We start from the raw sequence: 24,144 nt of genomic DNA, 5'->3' as shown, positions 1-24,144 counted from the left end.
ACTTTCATATCCTTTTGAGTTGCTCTTTAGTGTCCCTCTGTTTCAACTTTAAGAACTCCCTTTAGCATTTCTTGGAAGGTAGATATAGTGGTGATGAATTCCCACTGCTTTTGTTTCTCTGGAAAGGCTTTATTTCTCCTTCATTTTTTGAGGACAGTTTGCCTGGTATAGTATTCTTGGTGACAGTTTTATTTCTTTCAGCACTTTGACTATATCATCCCACTCCCTTCTTGCATGTGAGATTTCTGCATCAAAATCTGCTGACAGGTTTAGGGCCACTCCATTGTATGTTATGAGTTGCTTTTCTCTTACTGCTTTCAAAATTCTCTCTTAGCCTTTGACATTTACAATCTGATTGTAATGTGTTTTGCTGTAGATTTTTGGGGTTGTTTCATATTTGGAAATCTTTTGGGCTTCGTGAATCTGGGTGTTTAATTTCCTTCCCAGAATTGGATTTTTTTGGCCATTAATATATAATTAATCTTTCTGCCACCTTCTCTTTCTCTTCTGCTTCTTCAACTCTCATATTGCATATATTGATTCCCATTCTGGTGTCCCACGAGTCCCTTAGGCTTTCTTCACTCTTTTTTATCTTGTTCATTTTTGCTCCTTGAATGGATAATTTCAAATGACCTGACTTTTATTTCACTGATTCTTTCTTCAGGTTGATTAGTCTGCTGTTGAACCCCTCTAGTGAATTTTTAAATTGTTATTGTATTCTTCTGCTTCAGCATTTCTGTTTGCTTCCATTTTATATTTTCTATATCTCTGTTGATACTCTCATTTTTAAATATGTTTTTTTCTGATTTCATTATATTGTCTTTCAGTGTTCAAACTCTTAGAATTCCTTCATCCTCTTTAAGGTGATTATTTTGTCAGGCAGTACACAGATCTCCATTTTTTTAGGGTCAATTACTGGTGATGTATTTTGTTTCTTTGCTTGCGTCATGTTTCTCTGATTTTTCATGTTCCTTGTAGCTTTGTTGGTGTCTGTGAATTTAAGAAACAGCTTCCTCTTCCAGTCTGTGTGGATTGGCTTTGACAGGGAAAGACTTTTCCCACTCTGCCTGGGTGGAGATTCTGGAAGGCTCTCAAACCTTTTTTATGGATATTTCTTGTCTGGTCTCTTCTGCTACCTTATGCAGTACCACAGGTCAGGACGTTGTGTGTATGCTTCATTTCTCTCCTGTCTCATGGGAAAGAACTTTCAATTTCTTTGCCTTACCCTAATCTAGCAGAGCTATGTCAGGTACATCAATTATCCCACAACTTCTCCTTGCTCTTCGCTGTCCCCGCCAAAATATTCTGGCTCTTTCAATGCTGCAGGTCAGAAGAGACAGAAAATAGTCATTCTGGGTGCACAGTGAAAGGCTAGGATGTGGAGGCAAACTCTGCTTCTCTCTTTCCAGCCTCTACACCTTCTCTCAATCTTACAGAGCTATGTCAAGTGTAGCCAGCAGACTGCTCCTGTACTTTGTTCTTAGCTGTTCCCATCAAGCTATGCTAGTTCCATCAGTGCTGCGGATGAAGCAAGACAGAAACCGAACTTTCAGGCAGCTCACTGAAAGTCCAGGAGGTTGGATGCATACTCCAATTTCTCGTTTCCCCGGAGTAAGAAGTTTTGGGCTGTGGTGATCTTTTTCAACCCTGAGCTGTGAACGTATGTGGGAGGAGCCAATGTGGAGAAAGTGAAATTGTTCTTCTTACCGATTTCAGTGTGATTTTATTTGGTTTTGTGCTTGTGTAGGGAGTTGCACCTTGTTAAATGGATTCTGGACATCTTAATGTTCAATAAATATCTGCTAAATGAATAAATGAATAGAAAAAACAACTTCTCCCATCTATCAAATTTCTTCATGGTCTACATCAAGTATCAGTTCAAGACTTTTGTATTATAATTACAGCAGGTGGCCAATACATATATCATGATTCTCTCACAGTTTTCCCTCTAAAAGAATCATGAAATCATGAGAAGGGATTCAGAAATCGCATTTGCTTAAGGAAGTGATAATGTTGGTTAAAGACCTTTGACTCCAGGAGGAATTCCCGCTAAACAAACATCTGAGACAGAACAGAAGGGACTCTGCACACAGTGATTTTCCAGCTATGCAAATTGAAATGACAAAATCGCTGATTTGCATAGTTACCTGTGCATAAAATCCTTTGAGGATCTTTTATTAATCCTAATGTATAGGCCATACTCCAAATCAATTAAACCAAAATCTTAGGAATGAGATTCAGATATGAGCATATATTATTTTTCCAGGTGATTCTGACGTTCAGCCAAGGTTGAGAACACTGAGGTAGCCATTCTCAAACTTTAGTGTACATCAGAATCATACGGAGGGTTTGTTAAAGTACCGAGAATGTTCCTATTAAAGAGGATAGAAACTAGAGGTGCTCCAGACAACTAACAAGTGTATAAGTAGTGGTCCTTTGAGGAGAGAAGCCAGGCTAGCTTACCCCTGCTTATAGCCTAATATCTCTTCAAAAGGGTGAGATTGCCCTGATTGGGGTGTATGTCTCAAACAGGAACAGTTCTTTGGGTGGAGTCAAGGGAAGGCAGAAGACAAGCAGCTGAGGCACAGTGCCTGGCTATTTGTCTTGCCCATTTCCCTATCTAACTGAAAATGGAGAGCAATACTACTGCCTTTGTGCCTTTCCATGTGGGTTGTAGAAATAGACTCAGTGGGCAGTCTAGCAGAAAATCTCAATTGCAAATATGTACTTATAAAAAGTACTCTCAAAATATTTTATGACTTTCAGAATCACTCAAAAATAACAACAAATTCAAAAGACAACAGAACATAGACTGAAAGAAATAGAATTTGTAAAGCTATCATAAGAAGAAGCCATATTACAATAAATGCAATGAATACATTTGTGATTAAGGAGAAAGTACTACACACATAATACAAGAACAGATGGTTATGAAACATTAACAAGAAGTTATGAAAAAATTCACTATAGATAGTGGAAAGGAAAAATATAAGAATATACCATGTAATTATTTCCAAGGCTCAACATAGAGAGCCATTTCATTGTTTTGACAGGTTCACAGGAATCCATAGAATGAAGGTGTCATAATTTTTTTAACTATTCCCTTATTGATGTGCACTATACCCTTTGCAATATTTCTACTATTTAAACAATCATGTAATTAACTTATTTCTATATGTATGTTTGTATTCTCTGGTTATTATTATTTCTAGGATAGATTTCTCAAAGTGGAGTTTTAGAGGATAGCATTTAAAATTTTAACAAATTTTGCCAGATTATTTCCCCCAAGTTTCTAGCAAATCCATATCTTACCATTATAGATGAGAGTATCTTTTTTCAGACAGTTGTTAGTCCCATATATACACACACATAAATATATATACATTTTGTCTATATACACACATACAGATATATACATATTTGTGTACAGATACATATTTTATGCCTGCTTATTCCTCTCACGGATTTTTGAATTACTCTCTTGAACTTGAAGAGAGCAAAAGTTACCTAAAAATCTCTTACTCCAAACTTTTACTTCAATTGGTTGCTCACTATATTCAGTTTTGTAATGTATTATCTTTCCCTCAACACTAGAATATTAGGAGTTAGGGATTCTTTTTCTGAATTGTTGAAAGGAATGAAAGGTTTCCCAATTCCAAGCAACTCTGCAATTGAGCACCACAAATCCACTAGATTTCTAGGCCTAGGAATAATCCTTTGTGGCTCAGTGCTGCAGCCTATAGCCCAGTGGCTCCTGTCTATGGTCCTGTATCTCAGATCTCTGTGACCACAACTCCAGCCTCTGTACACGTGGCTCTTTACCTTGGATCCAAGGCTTCAGTTTCTGGGCCAAAGTTTCTTCCGTTGAAGACATTCTTCCTTTTACTTGAAGGATAACACATATTTGAACTGAGTAGTTTTATCAGCCTGCTGCCTGCCTGTAGAATTTTAAGTTTCATAACTTTCTTTTATGTAGTTTTGTCTCTGTCTCTTTTAGTGTAAGTCACAATGGTATATCATTTAAAAAATGACGGTATATCATTTAAAAAAAACTATTGTGTCCCCTATGTTATGGTATTCATACTAATAGACAAGAGATTTCTCTACAAATATTTCCTGGATAGTCCCATCTCTATTCCTGACTTCTTCTGTGATAGTTGAGGAATTCATGAGTCGCATACTTAAACTCTTCAGCACTAGCAAGGAATTTTTCTACCACGCCTTTTTTTTCTCTCTAGTGCATACTTTCTGAACAGTGACTATCACAATTTTAACAGCTTTTGTAATCTAGGTATGCCGAGAATTTCCCAAATCATCAAGTCCTGGCTCCATTTCCTTAACTATTCTTTTTTAAATTATCTGTGTCTTCTCACATTTTACTAAAACCAGTAAGAAGAAACCAGTTTGCACGTTCAGCATTTTGCTTGTAAATCTTCTCAGGTAAATGTCCAAATTGATCACTTACAAGTTCTGCTTTCCACATAACTGTAGGACACAATTCAGCTAGGCCTCTTGCCACTTATAACACAGATCACTTTTTTTCCAGTTTCCAAAGATATGTTCCTTATTTCTAACTGAGGCCTCACTAGCAGGGTGGATTAAAAAACATGACTCCTCTATGCTATCTACAAGAAATTCATTTCAAATATGATGATTACAACTGTTGGAGAGTTACAAAATGGGAAAAGATATAGCATGTAAACATTAGTTGAAAGAAAGCAGGAGTGGCTATTTTAATGTCTGGTAGTATAGTCTTTAGCACAAACACCATTACTAGATTCAGAGAGGAATAGAATATAGTGATAATTCCTCAGTGATAAAACTATAGAAATGGAGAACAGATTAAGGGCTACCAGAAGAAATTAAGGAGGGAATGGAGACAAAAAGGAAGTCATTGTGGCTATAACAGGTCACATGAGAGATCTGTATCCTATCTGTATCACTTTTCAGATCCTGGTTATGATATTGTACTATCATTTTTCAAGATGTTACCATTTGGAAAAACTCTGTAAAGGGTATAGGGATTTTTGTATTATTATTTCTTACAATTCATGTGAAACTATAATTATCTCAAAAGACATTTAATCAAAAAAAGGTGATATCATCTAGAACTATATAAAAAATATAAGCTCTTATTTTTTCCCTTAAAGATTTCTATTTTAAAATGAAATTATATGTGCTACACTATGTTTATTCTTGTGAGTCCCAAAACAGTTGGAATAATTTTAGCAATCCATCAAGAGTTTTCATTAAATAAAAAACTAATGCACATTCAAATAATGTTTAGATGCTCTTAGACAAAACATATTTCCTTGAGTATATGTACTTGTAACTTTCTCTGTTTTGAGGGTTTTCAGTGGAATTTTCACAAACAGGTAATGTACTCAGTGGGTTATACCCCAAAAGACCCCAAATCTTATAAAAATAACCCTGCTTTACAGTGACATTTCTTTGGCATTTGTTCTTATTGTTGAGGTACAAATTTCCACAGATAATAATTTTCCTTCTATATTAGTATAGAAATGGTTGCTTCTCCTTTTTGTGTTAGAACTTAAAGTTTGGTTCTTTTAAGGAAATAATCATTTGTTGATCATCCACTTACCTCTGTGAGCCATTCTTGGTATTAACACAAACATCATTTTGTTCAAACCAAGAATCCTATGAGATATATTTTAACTAACAAGGTAACGAAGTGTGGAAGAGTTGATGTAAATTGTCTAAGATTTCATAGACAGTCAGTGGCAAAGCTGGAATCTGATCCCAGGCTTGTCTGGCTCCAAAGCTCAATGAGTTTTTGCAAAACACTTTCCTTCCATGCCATAATACCGCTGATAACCAACTCTGAATTTGTGTCATATATATCTATTTTCTTTAAAATGTTAAGCTTTCATTCAATCTTGGGTCCATGCCTAGTTAATAAGATGCTAGCACTGCCCTCAATAAAGATTAGGAAGCTAGGACTTTGGAGTTCAGCCACATAATTAAATGGTGTTCATAGCATGGCATACTATTGCATAGTTAATTGACATATACCATTTTTCAAGCATTTCTGTTAAGAATAAAAGCGTGGCATGTAGCTGGCTGAGCACATGCCTGTGATGCTGGGATGTGTGTATATGTGTTCAATCTTCTTGACATTGAATATTTGAAGGAAAAATATTATTATTCTGAAATTTTAGTTGATCTCTATCATTCAAGGAACTCATAAACTAACAACATGATGCAAATATGGGTTAAATTTGTAAAGTTAAAACATTTTTTTTCTGAGTATTCCTGGTGTTACATCAATGAACATAGATACTACCAAGTTTTACATAAAGTATTATGTGTAAAAGTACTTCCACCAAGTTTGCTCTCAGATACCTATGTTTTTGTAATTTTTATTATATAGCCATTGTAAAAATAAGTATGAAAATTATAATATGTTCTTCAATTCTAATATTCACTTGTTTATCTTTCAATGGGCACCATTCCTAGTATAGATGGGGACTGGAAACTAAACAACCGTGACAGAGTTCATTCTTTGGGGTTAACAGAGGATACTACGGATTGTGTTGTTTTATTTTCTGTGTTTCTAGGAATCTGTGTGGTCACTTTAACGGGCAACAACAGCATAACAACATTAATCAGAAGCAGCCCACAGCTTCATACCCCAATGTACCTTTTCCTCTGCTGTTTTGCCTTTCTAGAAAATGGCTACTCATCAGTCACACCTGTCATGCTCATGGGCTTTCTCAGTGAAGGAAACTTTCTGCCTGTTGTTGGTTGTGTAGCCCAACTCTGTTCTGTATTCACACTGGGGACAGCTGAGTGCTCTCTGTTGGCTGTCATGGCCTGATCACTATGTGGCCATCTGCTCTATTCCACCCTCATGTATCCCAGAATCTGCACTCTCTTAGTGAGGATATCCTACCTGGGCAGACGTGTGAATGCTTGTTCATTTACTAGCTGTTTATTAAGTCCGTCTTTTGTGGAACAAATAATTTCGATCACTTTTTCTGTGACTATTCACCACTTTTGAAACTTTCTTGTTCTGATTTTATTTCTGAAATAATTCCAGCCTTCTCTTCTGGCTGCGTCATTGTGGTCACTTTGTTTATCATTACTCTCTCTTGTATCTCCTCCATCTTTTTCTCAATCCTGAAGATGCACTCTGCTGAGGGGTGGCACAAAGCCTCCCCCACCTGCACATCCAACCTCACAGTGGTCAAGAGTGTCTATGGGACCATTACATTCATTTATGTGATGCTCATGTCCGGCTACTCAACTGAACAAAACAAAGTGATGTCTGTGTTCTACACGGTCCTGATCACCGTGTTGAACACCCTCATCTACAGTCTAACAAGGAAGTTAAAGAAGCCATGAGAAAACTGATGGCTATAAAACATTGGTGGTCCTGAAGTGATTTGATTTCAATAATAAACACTATATAACGAGGACCTCTTCTGCAGATGAATGGACGATGTACTAAGTAAATTTCAGTTTATCTTCAGACTATCCTAGACTCATAAATTTCATTATGTCAATATCAAGAAAATTTTCAGCATAAAAATTAAACATGGATTCACTAAGATAGGATTATCTAGTAACAAAAATAAATATTTGCTTTATCCTTCCTCCACTCACCATTCTTGCATCTATAAGTAAAACTCTTTTCAAAGAAGTTCTATGCTCTTTGAATTCAGTGTTTGGAATGAAGAGCTGGAAGCATCAGAGACTCCTTGAAGGTGGAATAAAGAGTAGTGCTGCTATCCAAGATCTCATCATCTGAAAGAGATGGTGTCTATACCCTACAGACAATCTAAGAGTTGAAACTAGTGATACTGATGTTTGAAAAACTTCTATTTTCCTGTGATCTGGACCTGACAAACAGGATCCCTCCCACACTACCTACCCCTGCAGATAAGCTTGATCCAATCAACTCAGAAGATATCTGAAAACTCCCTTTAGCTAATAGTTTTTCCCTTCTAGGAATATTTTCCTCCAAATACCTTAGAAAGTCACCAAAGGAGAGTGTACCAGGAACTAACTGGCAGGACCTAGCTCCTGTAGAGGTGAATAAGTAGGGATATTTTCATTAGGGTATTTCAATCTTGGGAATGTATGTACACACTGCTGAATGTCTGTTGAACCACTTTTTGCCCTTCTATTCCTATTGCTTATGATACTAAAAATTCTCCATATTAAGTCTTCTCTGGCCTTCCCATCACCAAAACTGATCTGACTACCACCGTTGCTGAGTGCCAAGCTGCCAACAAAATATTTCAATTTGACCCTGGGACAGCACCATTCCCCAGGGGCCCAGCTGGCCACCTGGTGGCAGGTTGATTATGTTCCATCCATTCCGTCTGGCCTGTTGAAGTCTTTGTTATGGGGCAGCTGACAGACAACATCTGCAAGTTGGAGTGGCTGTCCTACAGAATGAGAGATATGCCTTAAAAAAAATATGAGTCAGAATGCATGGTTCCAGGTTCCAAGCGGATAGAGGTAGGAGTGGTCTTTCTCTTTATTACATTAGACAACACACTGATTAAGTTTTCTTCTACTACAAACTTAATGGTTAAAAGCAATACAAATTTATTACCTTACAATTCTGGAGATCAGAAGTCCAATATGGGTCTCACTAGGCTAAAATCAAGGAATAGGAAGGGTGTGGCTTAGTTCTGTAGGATTTAGGGGAAAATCCATTTCCTTGGATTTTCCAGCTTCCAGAGACCACTGACCTTCCTTGACTTGTGGCCTCCTTCTCCCATATTCAAAGACAGTGATGTTATAGCTCTCACACTGAAGGAGTGGGAGATATATGATTGAATGTGTGTTTGTATACACATGTGTGTATGAATGTCAATAGTAGAGGGGTGTAGAACTTCAATAGATGAATATATAGGACTTCGGAATGAATAAAGAATGGTATAAGATGTAGAAATACAAATTTTAAACTCCAAGTTATTTAATTCAGCCATGATAAAAATTAAAGTTACAACTAGAAGACTTATAGTAATAGCTGGAGACTTGAAGTCTTAAGAAACTGAATTATTCGGTAATAGACTTTGAGATGACAATGAACTGAGCTAGCCATTATATCTTTTTATACAGATATGAATAAAATGTTGGAAAATATATGTATGATCATATATTAAAAGAAACTCAAAATATATGTTTCTAGGGGGTAAGATTTTATATTTATTCTCTACCTGAATAAAGTTGACTTGCTTATTTGTAGTAAAGTGCCATGTGGGATTCCACTTAAACTCTACTTGTTTATTGTTATATAACTTTCAAACTTGATACTATCACATTCTATCTCTTGTTAGCTGTGAGATGACTAAGTTTTATTTTGTCTTTACAATAGAATATTGAATTAAAATTTATTCTCTTTTTTGGTATTTAACCCATTGATTTTCTGTGTTGACCTTGTTGTGATAAACTCAGAAAATAAAATCTGTAATGATCTTCTCAGACTTGGAAAAACCACTGTTTTTTTTTTTCTTGTGTCCATTATGTTCAAATTAAATATATAGGAAAGGTCACATAACACAGAGAGAAATTCCAATTTCTTTTTAGTAAAGCATACTATTTATAGATACTGAGGTATCTCAATCCTGAAATAGGTTAAAGAGTCCAAAGTGGTTTTCATGGGAAGTTTGACTTTGGATTTGTAAAATATGGGGCAAAGGACCATTGTTTTCTCTTTGAGCCATTTTTAACTAAGTGCATGTAATAATTTGGTAATGCTAAACAAGAATAATATTAAATTCTTTTAATAAATAACTCATTCTGGCTGTTGCATGGAGGGCCAAAAATGCATATAGGAAAATCAAATAGGACAGCTATTGTAGTGTTGAGATGGAGAGAAGTGGACTCATTTGATAGGAATGTAGGAAGTAACATCAACAGGAGTTGGTTATTGGTGAGTATAAGAGAGGAAATTAGGATCCTGAGCACTGGCGTGGCGCTTAGTGCCAGACAGTAGGCCTAGTCAGTTTTATGGAATTAGGCAGAGCGTTGAGAGTGGAGGAGGAAGCTGTGAATCAGGGACTAGTTGGGAACAAGTGGTTGTCGCTTTAGCACTTAGCTCTTGAAGTTGACTAGGCAACAGCAGTGGTGTGGAGTACACATTTCAGCCTTCACTCTGACCTGAATTTTAAATCTGGATTTAATTTAACAAGTTGAGCACATTTGGACAAGTATCTTATAGTAAGTCTCGTTTCTCTGTCTGTAAAGCTAGAATAATAAGAATGCTAGGCTCACCAAATTATTGTGAGGATTAAACAAGAAAATGTAGGTAAAATGGTAAGTGCTGTGCTTGGCAAAGAGTAAGGTCTGAATCAACTTTGGTTGGCATCATTAGTGCAAAGTCCATAAAGGGGAGCATCAGGAGGGTGAGATAGGACTTTCTATAATTAGACTTAGCAAGAGAATTAGATTGTCTTCAGGTTGAAGATAGCTGTTTCTACCATTGTCTTTAGTTTGAAGACAGCTGCTTCTACCATTATTCATCTAGTCAAATAAGCCACTAGCCACTAATCTTCCCTTTGAGGCATGTAGACTAAGTCTGATCTGGAAGTCATCCAAACTACTTTTTACTTCACAGTTGTCTATCTATACAACGTTAAAGATATTCATTCGTTTTATACTTCTTGTTAGAAAAAAATATATGCACGTCTTAAATAATTGTGTTATTTAAAATTCAACTTTACATGGTGCTCTACCCCATTCCCCAAGGCACGTAATGGAGTGCCTTACATACATCACATGAAACATTTCCGAAATGAATACGTGTAGAATGAAGGAAGCTAAGGTTACTATTTTACATATGAAGTTTAGTATTCCTTAACCCAAAATATCAAAGTAAACTTAGAACCAATATTTAGCTATGAGATGATATTTTATATTATACTCCCAAGGATTATCAGATGAACGTGTATCAGCACCTAGTAAAAAGAAAAAAACCGGATCTCTTGAGAATTGACAGAAGCCTTAAAGGTTAGTTATGTTTGCGTGAAGTGAACTGCTCAATATTGACTTGAGAATGTGATAATGATCCCTGCTATTTTTGAATTCACATTTGAATCTCTAGAATCTTCAGAGATTTATCCTCAGAGCCAAACAATTATAAAACAGCATGGCTGCTATATAATAACAGTGACTTTGGATTTATTGCTCTAAGAGGAATGAATTCTTATTTCAAGAGGTAAAATTTTGGTGTTTGCGAGTTAATCTGATGTGTTAGTTTTCATTTAGCACTTGAAAACACTTTATCGTCTAAGGTTATATCTGTACTCACAAGTCATACTTGAGTAAGAAGGCAGATGTAATCCAGCAGTCAGCTAGCAAGCAATCCCAGCTGAATTAACCTAAATGTCTACAGTCTATTTAGTGTGTACAAAGAAGCATAATTCAGGATTCTTCACTTTTTCACCCGTAATACGAGAAACTCACATGATCTTTCCACACTATCTAAGCTTGGCACTCAGCCAGAATGTTAATAAATTCGGTAGCTTTGACATACTTTGTGGGACTTACTGTCAGTAAATATCTTGTGGAAAGACTTTTGTTGTTTATTTTTCTGAATGTTTTAGTTTACAGGCAACTAGATACTTTGGATTGAGTCATATAGAGAATATAAAGTCAGAAAACTTGGAGATGAGGTTCAATCTGGCCACTCGCTGGGTGAACCTAGGTAAACTTAATAATTTTGGGTTGGAACTTTATTCAGTTGTGTATAATGTTGAAAGTAATATTATTTCACTCTGCAGTACTCAAATTAGAAGATGTTGTTACATTAGGAAATGATTTGATTTGTTTAAGTAAATGTACTTCAATTATGTCCTAAATATTAAACATATAACATTTTGCATAGTAATCATATTGATATGTATTATATTGATATGTCAAACTACTTGATAAAACAATATTTTAATTGCAAATATTAAATGTCTATAATGAATTTACAATAGGTGTCTTCATTCATAACCCTAATTTGAAATTCCTTTCTATTTCATCTTTATCCTATTAGGAAAATTGTATTTCTCCTTTTAAAACATGGTCTTGCTTTACTGATAGAAATTGTAAACTTGTTAACTAGACACCTCTTTCATCCACAGCTGTCAGAAAGTAGAAAGAGTTATTTATTAGCCACCCATTTCAAGAGACTTGACTTCATCGTATTATTTAACTTCATTTATAGCATAGTTATCAAAGGAATGGACTGAATTCAAATTGCTTGGGATTCACATCTTGATTCCACCACTTGCTATGTAAATTTAGATAAATTACTTAACATCGTCAAAGTCACTTTCTTCATGTATAAGTTAAAGTACTTAATATTATTTCATGGAAATTAAGATAGAACTCTATATGTAAAACTATTCATCTTGTTCCCATATCATTTAGTAAGCATTCTATAACTGTTAGTTATTACTCAAACCTCCATTACATAATCCTATATTTATATGCTATCTTTTTTATTATACATACCATTCCTTTATGTTATTCCCATAATGCTTATGTTTTTTCATTTTTAGCTTTAAAGCCAATTTTAGTACATGTTATAGATGTATAATATAAAGGGAAAAAGATATACATTATTTCAAGTAGGTTTTCTAGTGTTTCTTCAAAACAAACTTTTAAAATATAGAAGACTCATTACACATATATATATGAACTCTAGACCCTGAAGTAAAGTCCGAACTTAGCTTAGAACAATTTATTTGTTTTAATAACCTCTATGTGTATTAATTAAAATGAAACTGTCAAATTTACAACTTCTTTAATGTAATGTTTCATCACAGGTTCATTTTGGTAGCAGCTACGTTGTGTCATGGATGCCCTGGTGGATGGGAACCACACTGAAGTGACAGAGTTCATTTTATTGGGCTTAACTGATGACCCGATCCTTCGAGTCATTCTCTTCATGATCATCCTCTGTATCTACCTGGTGACAATATTCGGCAATATCAGCACAATCATTCTTATCAGAATCTCTTCTCAGCTCCGTCATCCTATGTATTTTTTCCTGAGCCATTTGGCTTTTGCTGACATGGGCTTATCATCTTCCGTCACACCCAATATGCTTGTAAACTTCCTGGTGGAGGGAAATACCATCTCCTACTATGGATGTGGCATTCAGCTTGGTTTTGTTGCTGCCTTTGGTTCAAATGAATGCTTCCTTCTGGCTGCTATGGCATATGATCGCTTTGTGGCAATCTGCAGCCCACTGCATTATTCCACCAAAATGTCCACACAAGTCTGTGTCCAATTGCTTCTAGTAACTTACATAGGTGGTTTTGTCAATGCTTGCTCTTTTGCTTTTTGTGTCTTTTCTTTAGTCTTCTGCGGACCAAATCGAGTCAATCATTTTTTCTGTGATTTTGCTCCTTTAGTTGAACTCTCCTGTTCTGATGTCAGTATCTCCACAGTTGTTCCCTCATTTATCGCTGGTTCCATCATTGGGGCCACAGTGCTTATTGTGGTCATCTCCTACATCTACATCCTCATCACCATCCTGAAGATACACTCCACTGAGGGGCGCCACAAGGCTTTCTCAACCTGCGCCTCGCACCTCACAGCAGTCACTCTGTACTATGGGACCATCACATTCATTTATGTGATGCCCAAATCCTACTACTCAACTGACCAGAACAAGGTGGTGTCTGTGTTCTACATGGTGGTGATCCCCATGTTGAACCCCCTCATCTACAGTCTCAGGAACAATGAGATTAAGGAGGCTCTGAAAAGAGAGATTTCCCAAAAAATATTTTCTTAGTGAAGCCTGTTATTTTGAAGGATTAGATATAATAATATACCAGGAATATAATTATAAAAGGAAATTGAGTGTCTGTGGTCTCAGTATTTCAGTCGTTATGTCAATAGCCAGTGTGGAGCTTTTTAGTAAAGGTAGGGGGTGGATTTTCAGATACCAAATTGTAAATCAGAAGACCATTGTGAGTAAGCTTCAATAAATTTGAATTAAATTTAATTAGTTACACAAATTGGTTAACATGAAACAATACGGAATCTGCTGAAAATTCTTCTAAAATTTTATTCATATCTTTTCAAAAGGCGTTCTCTGCTGTAAGTTACAGTTATTGTACCTCTAAACCTTTAAGACCATGTCCATTTTTAACTTCAGCTTATCCTGAAATGAGTGTGATAATTACAGTTATGATTGAGTACATTCTGAGGGGAAATGACCGAGTGGAACCAGACAGTAAAATGACTGGAGACCTTCTTCTTGTAGTAAGGTCATCTGCTGGCAATGGGCTTTTTTGGATTCATAAATCTGACCTGTGTTCCTGGCCACAAGCTCCAGCCTAGTTAAAGGGGACCCCAGGAAAGAACAGGATGAGATGCCCCTGACCAACTTGTGAATTCTTCTTTCGGGTCAAATCAGGTGAGTTTCCTGCGGGAATGAACAGGCTTCCTGAACTCATCGGGGGCTGGGTGCAGCAAACCCTTGGAGTAACTTGTTCATGGTCAGAATCTCATCACGTTAAGGAAGATTGAGGGAACTGGATGTGTTTCTCCTGTGAAACTTAATTTACTTCTAAATCCTGATGACTACCACATTTATTTTTCATTCCCTGTCCTCTTTTTATTTTTTGAGACAAAAATATTTTTATCTATTGTGTCTCAAGCACAAAGTGTCTAAAACTAAAGTAATTATCTCCTTCCATCCTCAAAGGACTCCCCTCCAATATTCTGTAACCCAGCAAGAGGCATCATCATTCAGTCAATTTATTGATTCAGAAATCTGAGAGAAATTTATTTCTTTTCCCTCTTCCACCTGCCTACATTTGTTCACAAAGTTTTACAGTCTGAGGCCAAAATTTAGTTCCTACTTCTCTTCGTTTTCATTGTTAGTACTGCTATTTCAAGGTACCAACTCATGCATTTATTTAACGATGGTATTCCTGTGATAGCTAACTTTATGTGTTAACTTTGCTGGGCTATGGTGTGCAGTTGTTAGATCAACTACAGGTCTAGATGCTGCTATAAAGGTGGTTTTTTTAAGACATGATTAACATTTAAATTGGTAGATTTGAGTCAAGCAGATTATCCTCCTTAATGTGGGTGGTCCTCCTCCATCAGTTGAAAGCCTTAAGAAAAAAAACTGAAGCCCTCTGAAAACCAGAGATGTCTCTCCTGGCTGTCTTTGGACTCAAGTCTGCAACCTCAACTTTTACTGGAATTTCTGGTCTGCTGGACTACCCTGTGGATTTTGGAATTACCAGCACCCACTATTGTCTGAGAAATTCCTTCTAAAAAGAATATATCTTATTCGTCCTGTTTCTCTGGAGAATCCTGACCAATAGAATCCCAACCAATTTTCATATTCCTTCTCTTATTCTTTTCTAATTCATTCTCCATACACCAACCATACTCATAAATCTCAATAGATTAGGTTCTTTGTTAATATGTCCCCAAAATCTTAGAATAAAGGCAACGATTCTTAACACGGCTTACAAAGTCTTGAACACGGCACCTGTTTTATTTCTCTCTCTCACCACTTTTCCCTCAGTCCCTAAACACTCAAACTCTAGCAATCAATTATTGGTCTTCTTTTAAATGATCAAACACGTCCATCTTCTTTGCCACCTCAGAACTCTCTGACATGCACTACCTCTACCTGGATGCATTTTTCTCCTCACCTAGGTAATGCCTTCTTGTGTTATAGGTACCCACCTAAACCTTGTTTCTAATCCTCTTGGAAGCCTTCTTGAATTTTGGGGCCAAATTAAGTAGACCTGTTATCCCCCCGTAGAACTCTGAGTATTTTCTTTGGAATACTCAGTGCGCTTGTATTTACAGAACTCGCATTTGTTTTCTCCAAAACGCTGGACAGCTACCATGTCTTTCATCTTTCCCTATGAGTCTAATTTTCACACAGTTCCTGGAACATAGTAAACATAAATGCATATTTGAAATGAATGAAAGAAAAACTAATAAATGAACGGATGGCTGAATGAAGGTTTTGCTCTGACCTGAACCACTGAGTGTGCTGACTTTGAATCTGTTGAGTGTCAGACTGATTCAAGTGATTGAATGTTTTTGTCAGATCCTGCTACAACTGTGACAGGCTTTGACACAAACCCATGCTTCACCACAATTATGATGCTGCCTCGACACTGTTTCACTCAGCTTGGCAACTAGAATCCTAGCCTAGTTCAGTAAAAGTCACGTAATCACCCTCTGCTGAATAATATCTCCCTTATGTGCTTGCATGGTTGGAGAGTCAGAAGATCCAAAAGCACAACGTTAGCAATAATACTAGTAGCAGTAGTAAGAGCGTTACCAATAGGAGCTATAATATGAAATTACTCATTCCATTCCGAGTATTGTTCCCAGTGATTTACAAATATTGACCCAATTAATCCTCAGAATAACCGTATGAAGTTTTTTCTTATTTGTATTTTACAGAGGGTGTAACTGAGGCACATAAAGGTTAAGCAAAAACTCAAGGTCAGAAATATGGTCTTAATACTTTGACTTCTTTTACGCATATGGTCTCTGTGGAGGGCCAAAGCGAGGGGCTTTCTGAGAATACTTCACCACTAGAGGATTTTCATTTGTCTCTGACACATTGCATTCTAACCAACGCTTTCCATTCAAAGTAAATATGGAGACCTCCACATCTGGATATGTCAGACTAATTTGTGTTAGACTAAGTTTCTGGCACAAAATAAGAAGGTGGATAAATATCTTGAAATGTTTGAGGGCATAGACTTGTGGTTCCAGTGAAGATGAAGTAGCTCTATTCCACTAGTTCCTCCTAATTATTACCAAAAATACCCCCAGATGGGACACAACAAACAAGCATATGAAGACTCTGAAAGGAGGAAGAAGAAGACAGACTCCTAGGGCCTTAGGGACCTAAGGAACCACATAGCGGTGTGTCCCTGGGTTTACCTATTGCTTCCATGTGTCCTGGACAGGGTGCTGCAGAAGCCTCCAAACCAAAACAGCCAAGAGGCAAAGACCAAAAGAGCTCTAAGAAAAGCCTATTCCCTCTAGCCAAAGAACTGGGAAAAGGGTGGTCCTAAGAGAATAGAAAACTTTTTGTCAATACCTGCCCTACTCCAGACAAACACCAGTGGAAAAACTGTGCATGCTTCTCACTCCTAGGCTTCAGTGGGGCTGAGTAGGGAGCTGATCTTCACCCCACCTCCCCTCCAGTTCTCCTGCCCTGTAGTGTCAGTGGAGATCAGTGCGTAAACGAGCCTCCACTGCCATCTGGCAGCAATGAGACTGAGGGAGTATGAGAGGGGGCTAGATGGTACTCTGCTCCCCCAGGTAGCATTCTCCCTCAGCCTCCTGTAAGTGGACCAGTGAGGGGCTAAGCATACACCTCTGCCCTGAACAACAATGAAGCAGCGTGAACCAGCTCTCTCCAATGCACTTCCGTAGTGGCATTGGGACCCAACAAGGAGGTGAGCTTTCTTGGAGGCATGGAGACATGCAAGTCATGGTCATACTATCACTGGGAGGGAAACAACAGGGCGGAGGGGGGAGCTGAACTTCCGTCTCACTCATCTGCAAGGAGGCAGTGTGGGTCAGCGCTCCCTTTTTGCCAGAGTTGTGTCAGTAGTGCTCAGCGAGAAGGTCAGCATCCACAGTCACCTGGTGCTGCAGTGACGCCTTGGCAGCGGAATTTCCTTGCAAAAAAAGATTGAATATGATCCAGAGTCACACAATATAATATCCTAATTGTCTGTGATACAATCACAAATCACTTGTCATATCAAGAATCAGAAAAAATTACAATTTCAATGATAAAGACAATATATGCAAACATCAAGATGAATGAATAGGATGCTGAAACAATGTGACAAGGGTTTTAAAGCAGCCATCACACAGATGCTTCAGCAAGCTTCATTAAATTTTTTGATACAAATGAAAAAAATAGAAACTATTGGCAAGAAATAGAAGTTACAAAAGATAATCAAGTGAGAATTCTAGAACTGAAAATACAATCACTGAAGTGAAAAAAGAAAGAAAAGAAAAATCTGGAAAGCCCTCGAGAGAAAGGAATCATTACTTATTGGCAAAAGCAATACGAAAGACTATAGGTTTCTCATGAAGCCAGGAAGGCCAGAGGGAAATGGTACAATATTTTTCAAGTCCTAAAAGCAAAGAATTTTGATATGTAAATTCTACATCTAGCAAGATAGCCTTAGGAATGAAGGAGAAATAAAGACATTTTAGATGAAGGAAAGCTAAGAGAATTTGTTCCCAACAAATCTCTTTAAGTAATGGCTAAAAGAAGTTCTCTATTCAGAAAATAAATGATAAAAAGAAGACCTGGAACTCTAGTACTTAAAAAATACGTAGAACAGAATGAAAATTTTAAAAGGCCGCATATGAAAACATGTGAGATTCAGGTAAAGCAGTGCTGAGAGAGAAATTTACATCACTACATGCTTACATTACTAAAGAGGAAAGGTCCTAGAATATATAAAACACTCTTGAAAGAGAAGAACAAAGTGGGACCTGATATTAAGGCTACCTGATACTAAAGATCATTTAATATAAGTATACTTATATAGTATTATATTATGCTTACTATATAGTCTTACTATATAGCTACAGTCCTCAGGACAGCGTGGTGCTGGTGGAAGAACAGACACAGAGATCAACGAAGCTGACTAGAAAACCCAGAGAAAGACCCACACGAGGATGTCCAACTGATTTTTTCAAAAAGTGCAAAAACAATCCACTGAAAGATGGAAGGCTTTTCAACTAATGGTTCTGGAGCAACTGGACATCCATGAAGGACAGAAGCACCTCAACCTAAACTTCACATGTCATACAAGAATTAAGTCAAAAGAGATCATAGGCTTAAATATAAAATGTAGAACTAAAAATCTTTAGAAAAAAATAGGAGAAAATATTTAAGATATAGGACCGGTGAAGAAGTTCTGGGAATTGACACTAAACCTACCATTAGTATACAGAAAGATTGATCAAACCACTGTCACGAAAACAGTGTGTTCCGAAAGATGTTTTGATTCATTTTCTGCTTGCATATTTGTATATATATATATACATGTATGCACACACACATAGTAAAATTATTTTAAAACTGTATCCTGTTTGTACTAGAAAAATACTGATGGCAGGACGTATCTGGTAATTAGATAATTCTTTAATTGCTTTGTGCTCAAAGTGATGATTTTTATTGAAAGAACTCGGCTGTTATTTATTTACATCATGTAAATTTTTAAAATTTTCACTGTTTTTTTTTTTACCATCCCAGGGATAAACCTATTTGATATGTCTACTACCCTCCTTAGGGCTTCTGCATTTTCTCGTTTGTTAGACTGTAAACTATGGGATGGTGTCAGAACTGTATAAGTCATAGCCATCAGCATAACTTCACGGAATGAGTCACTGTCCTTGGGCCTCAAATAAACAAAGCAAGCAAATCCATAGTGGATGCACACTACAGTGAGGTGGGAGGAGCAAGTCGAGAAGGCTTTATACTTTCCCTTTGCAGAAGGCGTCTTCACAACTATGGACCCAATGAAGACATAGGAAATCATAATTAAAATAAGGCTGCCCACCAACACAAAGACAGACAGCAAAAAAATAGCCATTTCATGATGCAAAGTGTAATCACAAGCAAGGGAGACCGCAGGCGAGATGTCGCAGAGAAGTGCTGGTTGGCGTTGGAGTCAAAACGACAAGTTGAATACAGTGATGATGATGCACAGAAAAACCAGGAACTCAACCATCCAAGAGGCCAAAATCAGCTGAAAGCAGATTTTACGGGTCATTTGCATGGCATAGTGCAGTGTGTTGTGAATGGTATTGTAATGGTCATAGGAGATGGCAGCCATGATGAAGCAGTTATTGCCTCCTAAGCCTAAGAAGAAAAACATCGGTGTGACACACTCAGGAAAAGCAATGGTCTTGCTCTCTGATGGCAAGTCCACTAACATGTGCGGGAGGGTTACCATAGTGGTACAAGTTTCTAAAAAGGACAGGCCACCAAGGAAAAAATATATGGGGGTGTGAAGGCTGTGACTGAGCTTGATGGCCTGGTCATCATAAGTTATCACAAGTCATTAATAAACTATTGTTTGAATGAATAAAGGAATTCAATCTTTTAAATCATTTAAAATGAAAATAACACTTAAAAAATTTAGGGACATCAGTGAAAATTTCCAAAAGAACTTTGACTTTTGTTTCAATCTAGTCGTATTTTCATCAGTTCACCACCATGAAGTGGCACCAGGTGATATTGTGACAATGACTAGACCACGTAAATGAATTTAACAGGCAACTTCTGCTGGGTTTCTATCCATGATAATAATTGGAACTTGAGATCCATAGCATCATTAATTCTTAATACATATCTATTATTTTTAAATTCTTAAGAACTCATAGATGCTCTTTTCCAGATACCTAATATAATGGACTAGCTTGGAGTCAACATGATTTTGGAGGTACTGTCTTACTCTAGAATGGTATATTCTGGTCATTATGTTGTAATGAACTTTGGATTTTTAGCAAAACTTCCAGGACATTTTCTATCAGGTATACCTGTTATGTGGTTTGCTTTGCAGTATAGAACTGAATAGAATCAACCTACACTTCTCAAATCAATTGGAAAATTATATTTCTATTTCGATTGCTCATTAAATATCTAATCTCATAGGAGGTGAGGGCAGAAAAGTGATATGAAGATACTCCATAGAATTTTTATTTTAACATCTATCACTGTTAAAGGTAACATTTTTCTTACGTTCCTGCTAAACACAAGTGCGACGTTAACTGGAAAGTTGTCAAAGATCTTCCTTGGAGAAATGTCTATTCAAGTGTTTAGTCCATTTTTAATTGGGTATTCGTTTTTTTGCGATTGAGTTTGAGAACTTACTTAGATATTTTGGAAATTAATCCCTTGTCAGATATATGAGTCACAAATATTTTGTACCATTCAGTAGGTTGCCTTTTCACTCTGTTCATTGCTTCCTTTTCTTTGCAGAGGCCTTTTAGTTTGATGTAGTCCCACTTATTTAGTTTTTCTATTTTTTTGCCTGTACTTTTGGAGTCATAGCCAAGAAGTCATTGCCAAAACCAAAGTCATGTAGTTTTCCCCTATGTTTTTCTCTAGGAGTTTTATAGTTTCAGGACTTTTGTTTCAGTTGTTATATATATATTTTCTTTTGTGAGGAAGACCAGCCCTGAGCTAACATCTGTTGCCAATCCTCTTCTTTTTTTGGTGAAGAAGAGAGACCCTAGGCTAATATCTGTGCCCATCTTCCTCTACTTTATCTGGGATGGCGCCAGAGCATGGCTTGACAAGCAGTGCGTCAGTCTGCGCCTGGGATCTGAACCTGCGAACACCAGGCTGCCACAGTGGAGTGTGCGAACTTCACTGCTATGCCACTGGGCCAGCCCCCATTAAGGTATTTGGAGTTGATTTTTGTATATGGTATAAGGGTCCAACTTCATTGTTTTGCATGTGAATATCCATTTTCCGACACCATTTATTGAAAGGACTATTCTTTTCTCATTTTGTTATCATGACACTCTTCTCAAAGGTCATTTGACAGTATATGTATGAGTTTATTTCTGGGCCCTCTGTTCTATTTCATTAGTCTATATGTCTGTATATGTGCCAGTACCATACTATTTTAATTACTGTAGCTTCCTAATACATTTGAAATCAGGAATTGTGATGCTTCCAGCTTTGTACTTGTTTCTCAAGATTTCTTTGGCTGTTCAGGGTCCTTCATGTTTCAAAACAAATTTTAGCATTGATTTTTCTATTTCCATAAAAAATGCCATAGAAATTTTGATAGTGATTGCATTGAATCGGGATATGGCCTTGAGTAGTATGGACATTTTAACAATAATCTTCCAATCCATGAACAATGGATCTTTGTATTTATTTGTATCTTCTTTAATTTCTTTCATCATTGTTTTGTGGCTTTTAGGGTACAAATCTTTCACCTTCTTGGTTACGTTTATTCTTAAGAATTTTATTCTTTTCATTCCATTATAAATGGGATCAATTTCTTAATTTCCTTTTCAGATAGTTCATTGTTAGTGTTTAGAAGAGTAACTGATATTTGTATGTTAATTTTGTATCCTGCAACTTTACTGAATTCTTTCATTAATTAAACAGTTTTTTTCTGTTGTCGTTGTTGAATCTTTAGGGTTTTCTACATAAATTCATGTCATCTGCAAGTTGAGATTATTTTGCCTCTTCCTTTTCTATTTAGATGACTTCTTTTTCTTGACTAATTACTCTGGCAAGGACTTCTGGTCCTATGTTTAAAAGAAGTGGCAAGAGTGGACATTCTTGCCTTGTTACTGATCTTATAGGAGAAGCTTCCAGTTTTTCACCATGAGTATGATGCTAGCTGTGGGCTTATCATATATGGACTTTATTATGCTGAGGTAAATTTCTTCTATACGTAGTTGTTGAGTTTTTATCATGAAAGGATGTTGAATTTTGTTGAATACTTTTACTACATATATCGAGATGATCATGTGATTTGTACCCTTCATTCTGTAAATGTGGTGTATCACATTAATTGATTTGCCTATGTTGAACCATCCTTCCATCCTGGGGAGAAATCCCACTTGGTCTTGGTGTATGATCTTTTTCTTTCATGTGCTGTTGAGTTAGTTTAGCTAAAATTTTGTGGAGGATTTTTGCATGTTATGCAACATACAGTAGGGATATTGGCCTATAGTTTTCTGTTATGAAGTGTTTTTGTCTGCCTTTCTATGACGGTGCTGCTGGCCTCATAAAATGAGTTTGGAAGTAGTCCCTCTTCTTCAACTTTTTGGAAGAATTTGAGAAGGATTTGAGTTAATTTTTCTTTAAATGTTTGGTAGAATTCATGACTGAAGACACCTGGTCCTGAGCTTTTCTTTGTAGGGAGATTTTTGATCACTGCTTTAATCTCCTTATTATTATTGATCTGTACAGATTTTATATTTCTTTATGATTCAGACTTGGAAGATTGTATGTTTCTAGCATGTTTCTTATCCATTTATTCCAAGTTATCTTATTTGTTGGCTTATAATTGTTCATAGTAGTCTATTACGATTCTTTTATTTCTGTGAAATCAGTAATAATGTCCCTTCTTCAACTTCTAATTTTATTTCTTTGAATCTTCATCTTCTTTTTCTTGGTTAGTCCAGGTAAAGATTTGTAATTTTGTGTATCTTTTCAAACAAAAAGAACTCTTAGTTTCATTGAGTTTTTTAATTTCATTTATTTCTACTGTAACATTTGTCATTTTCTTCCTTCTGCTAACATTGGTCTTAGTCTGTTCTTCTTTTTGTAGTTCCTGGAGGTGTAAAACTAGACTACTTATTTGAGATCTTTCTTCTTTCTTAATGAAGGCATATATCAGTATAAACTTCCCTCTTAGCACTGCTTTTGCTGCTCCCGGTAAGTGTTGGTATATTGTATTTTCATTTGTCTCGAGATATATTCTAATTTCCCATTTTTTTTGTTTTGTTTTTTTTTTTTTTTTGGTGAGGAAGATCAGCCTTGAGATAACATCTGATGCCAATCCTCCTCTTTTTGCTGAGGAAGATCAGCCCTGAGCTAACATCTGTGCCCATCTTCCTCCACTTTATATGGGATGCCGCCAAAGCATGGCTTGACAAGCAGTGCGGCGATGCGTGCCCGGGATCAGCACCAGCGAACCCCGGGCCGCCTCGGTGGAGCGGGCGCACTAAACCGCTTCCGCCACCGGGTAAGCGCCTAATTTCCCTTTTGATATCTTTTTTAACCCATTGCTTGTTCAACTGTATGTTATCTAATTTCCATATATTTGTGGATTTTCCAGTTTTCTTCTGTTCTTTATTTCTATTTTCATTTCATTGTGGTCAGAAAAGATACCTGGAGTGATTTAAATCTTCTTAAGTTTGTTAAGACTTGTTTATGACCAACATATGTTCTATCCAGAGAATTATTGTGTTCACTTGAGAAGAGTGTGTATGCGACTGCTATTGGATGGAATGTTCTATATATGTGTATTAGGTCCATTTGGTCTATAGTGTTATTCAAGACTGCTGTTTCCTTATTGATTTTCTGTTTTGATGTCCTATTCATTATTGAAAGTAGGGAATGCAAGTCTCCTACTATTATTGTAGTGATGTCTATTTCTCCCT

At 36.7% G+C, this 24,144-nt stretch overlaps 1 protein-coding gene and 2 pseudogenes across 1 annotated transcript; 2 read left to right on the top strand and 1 right to left on the bottom strand.

The window, feature by feature from the left end:
• Positions 1-24,144, bottom strand: part of LOC131409144 (olfactory receptor 10Z1-like) — a 32,295-nt pseudogene that overhangs the window by 1,286 nt on the left and 6,865 nt on the right.
• On the top strand, positions 6,483-7,400 carry LOC131408849 (olfactory receptor 5P3-like; annotated as a pseudogene).
• Positions 12,824-13,768, top strand: LOC131408836 (olfactory receptor 5P6-like). The gene has a single exon (XM_058545897.1). The coding sequence runs from the start codon at positions 12,824-12,826 to the stop codon at positions 13,766-13,768; it is 945 nt and encodes a 314-aa protein (XP_058401880.1).

The sequence above is a fragment of the Diceros bicornis genome, chromosome 7, assembly GCF_020826845.1.
Source record: "Diceros bicornis minor isolate mBicDic1 chromosome 7, mDicBic1.mat.cur, whole genome shotgun sequence".
Lineage (NCBI taxonomy): Eukaryota > Metazoa > Chordata > Mammalia > Perissodactyla > Rhinocerotidae > Diceros > Diceros bicornis.
The sequence above is the reverse complement of the archived record's forward strand: the minus strand, read 5'-3'. Positions and strand labels throughout refer to the sequence as shown.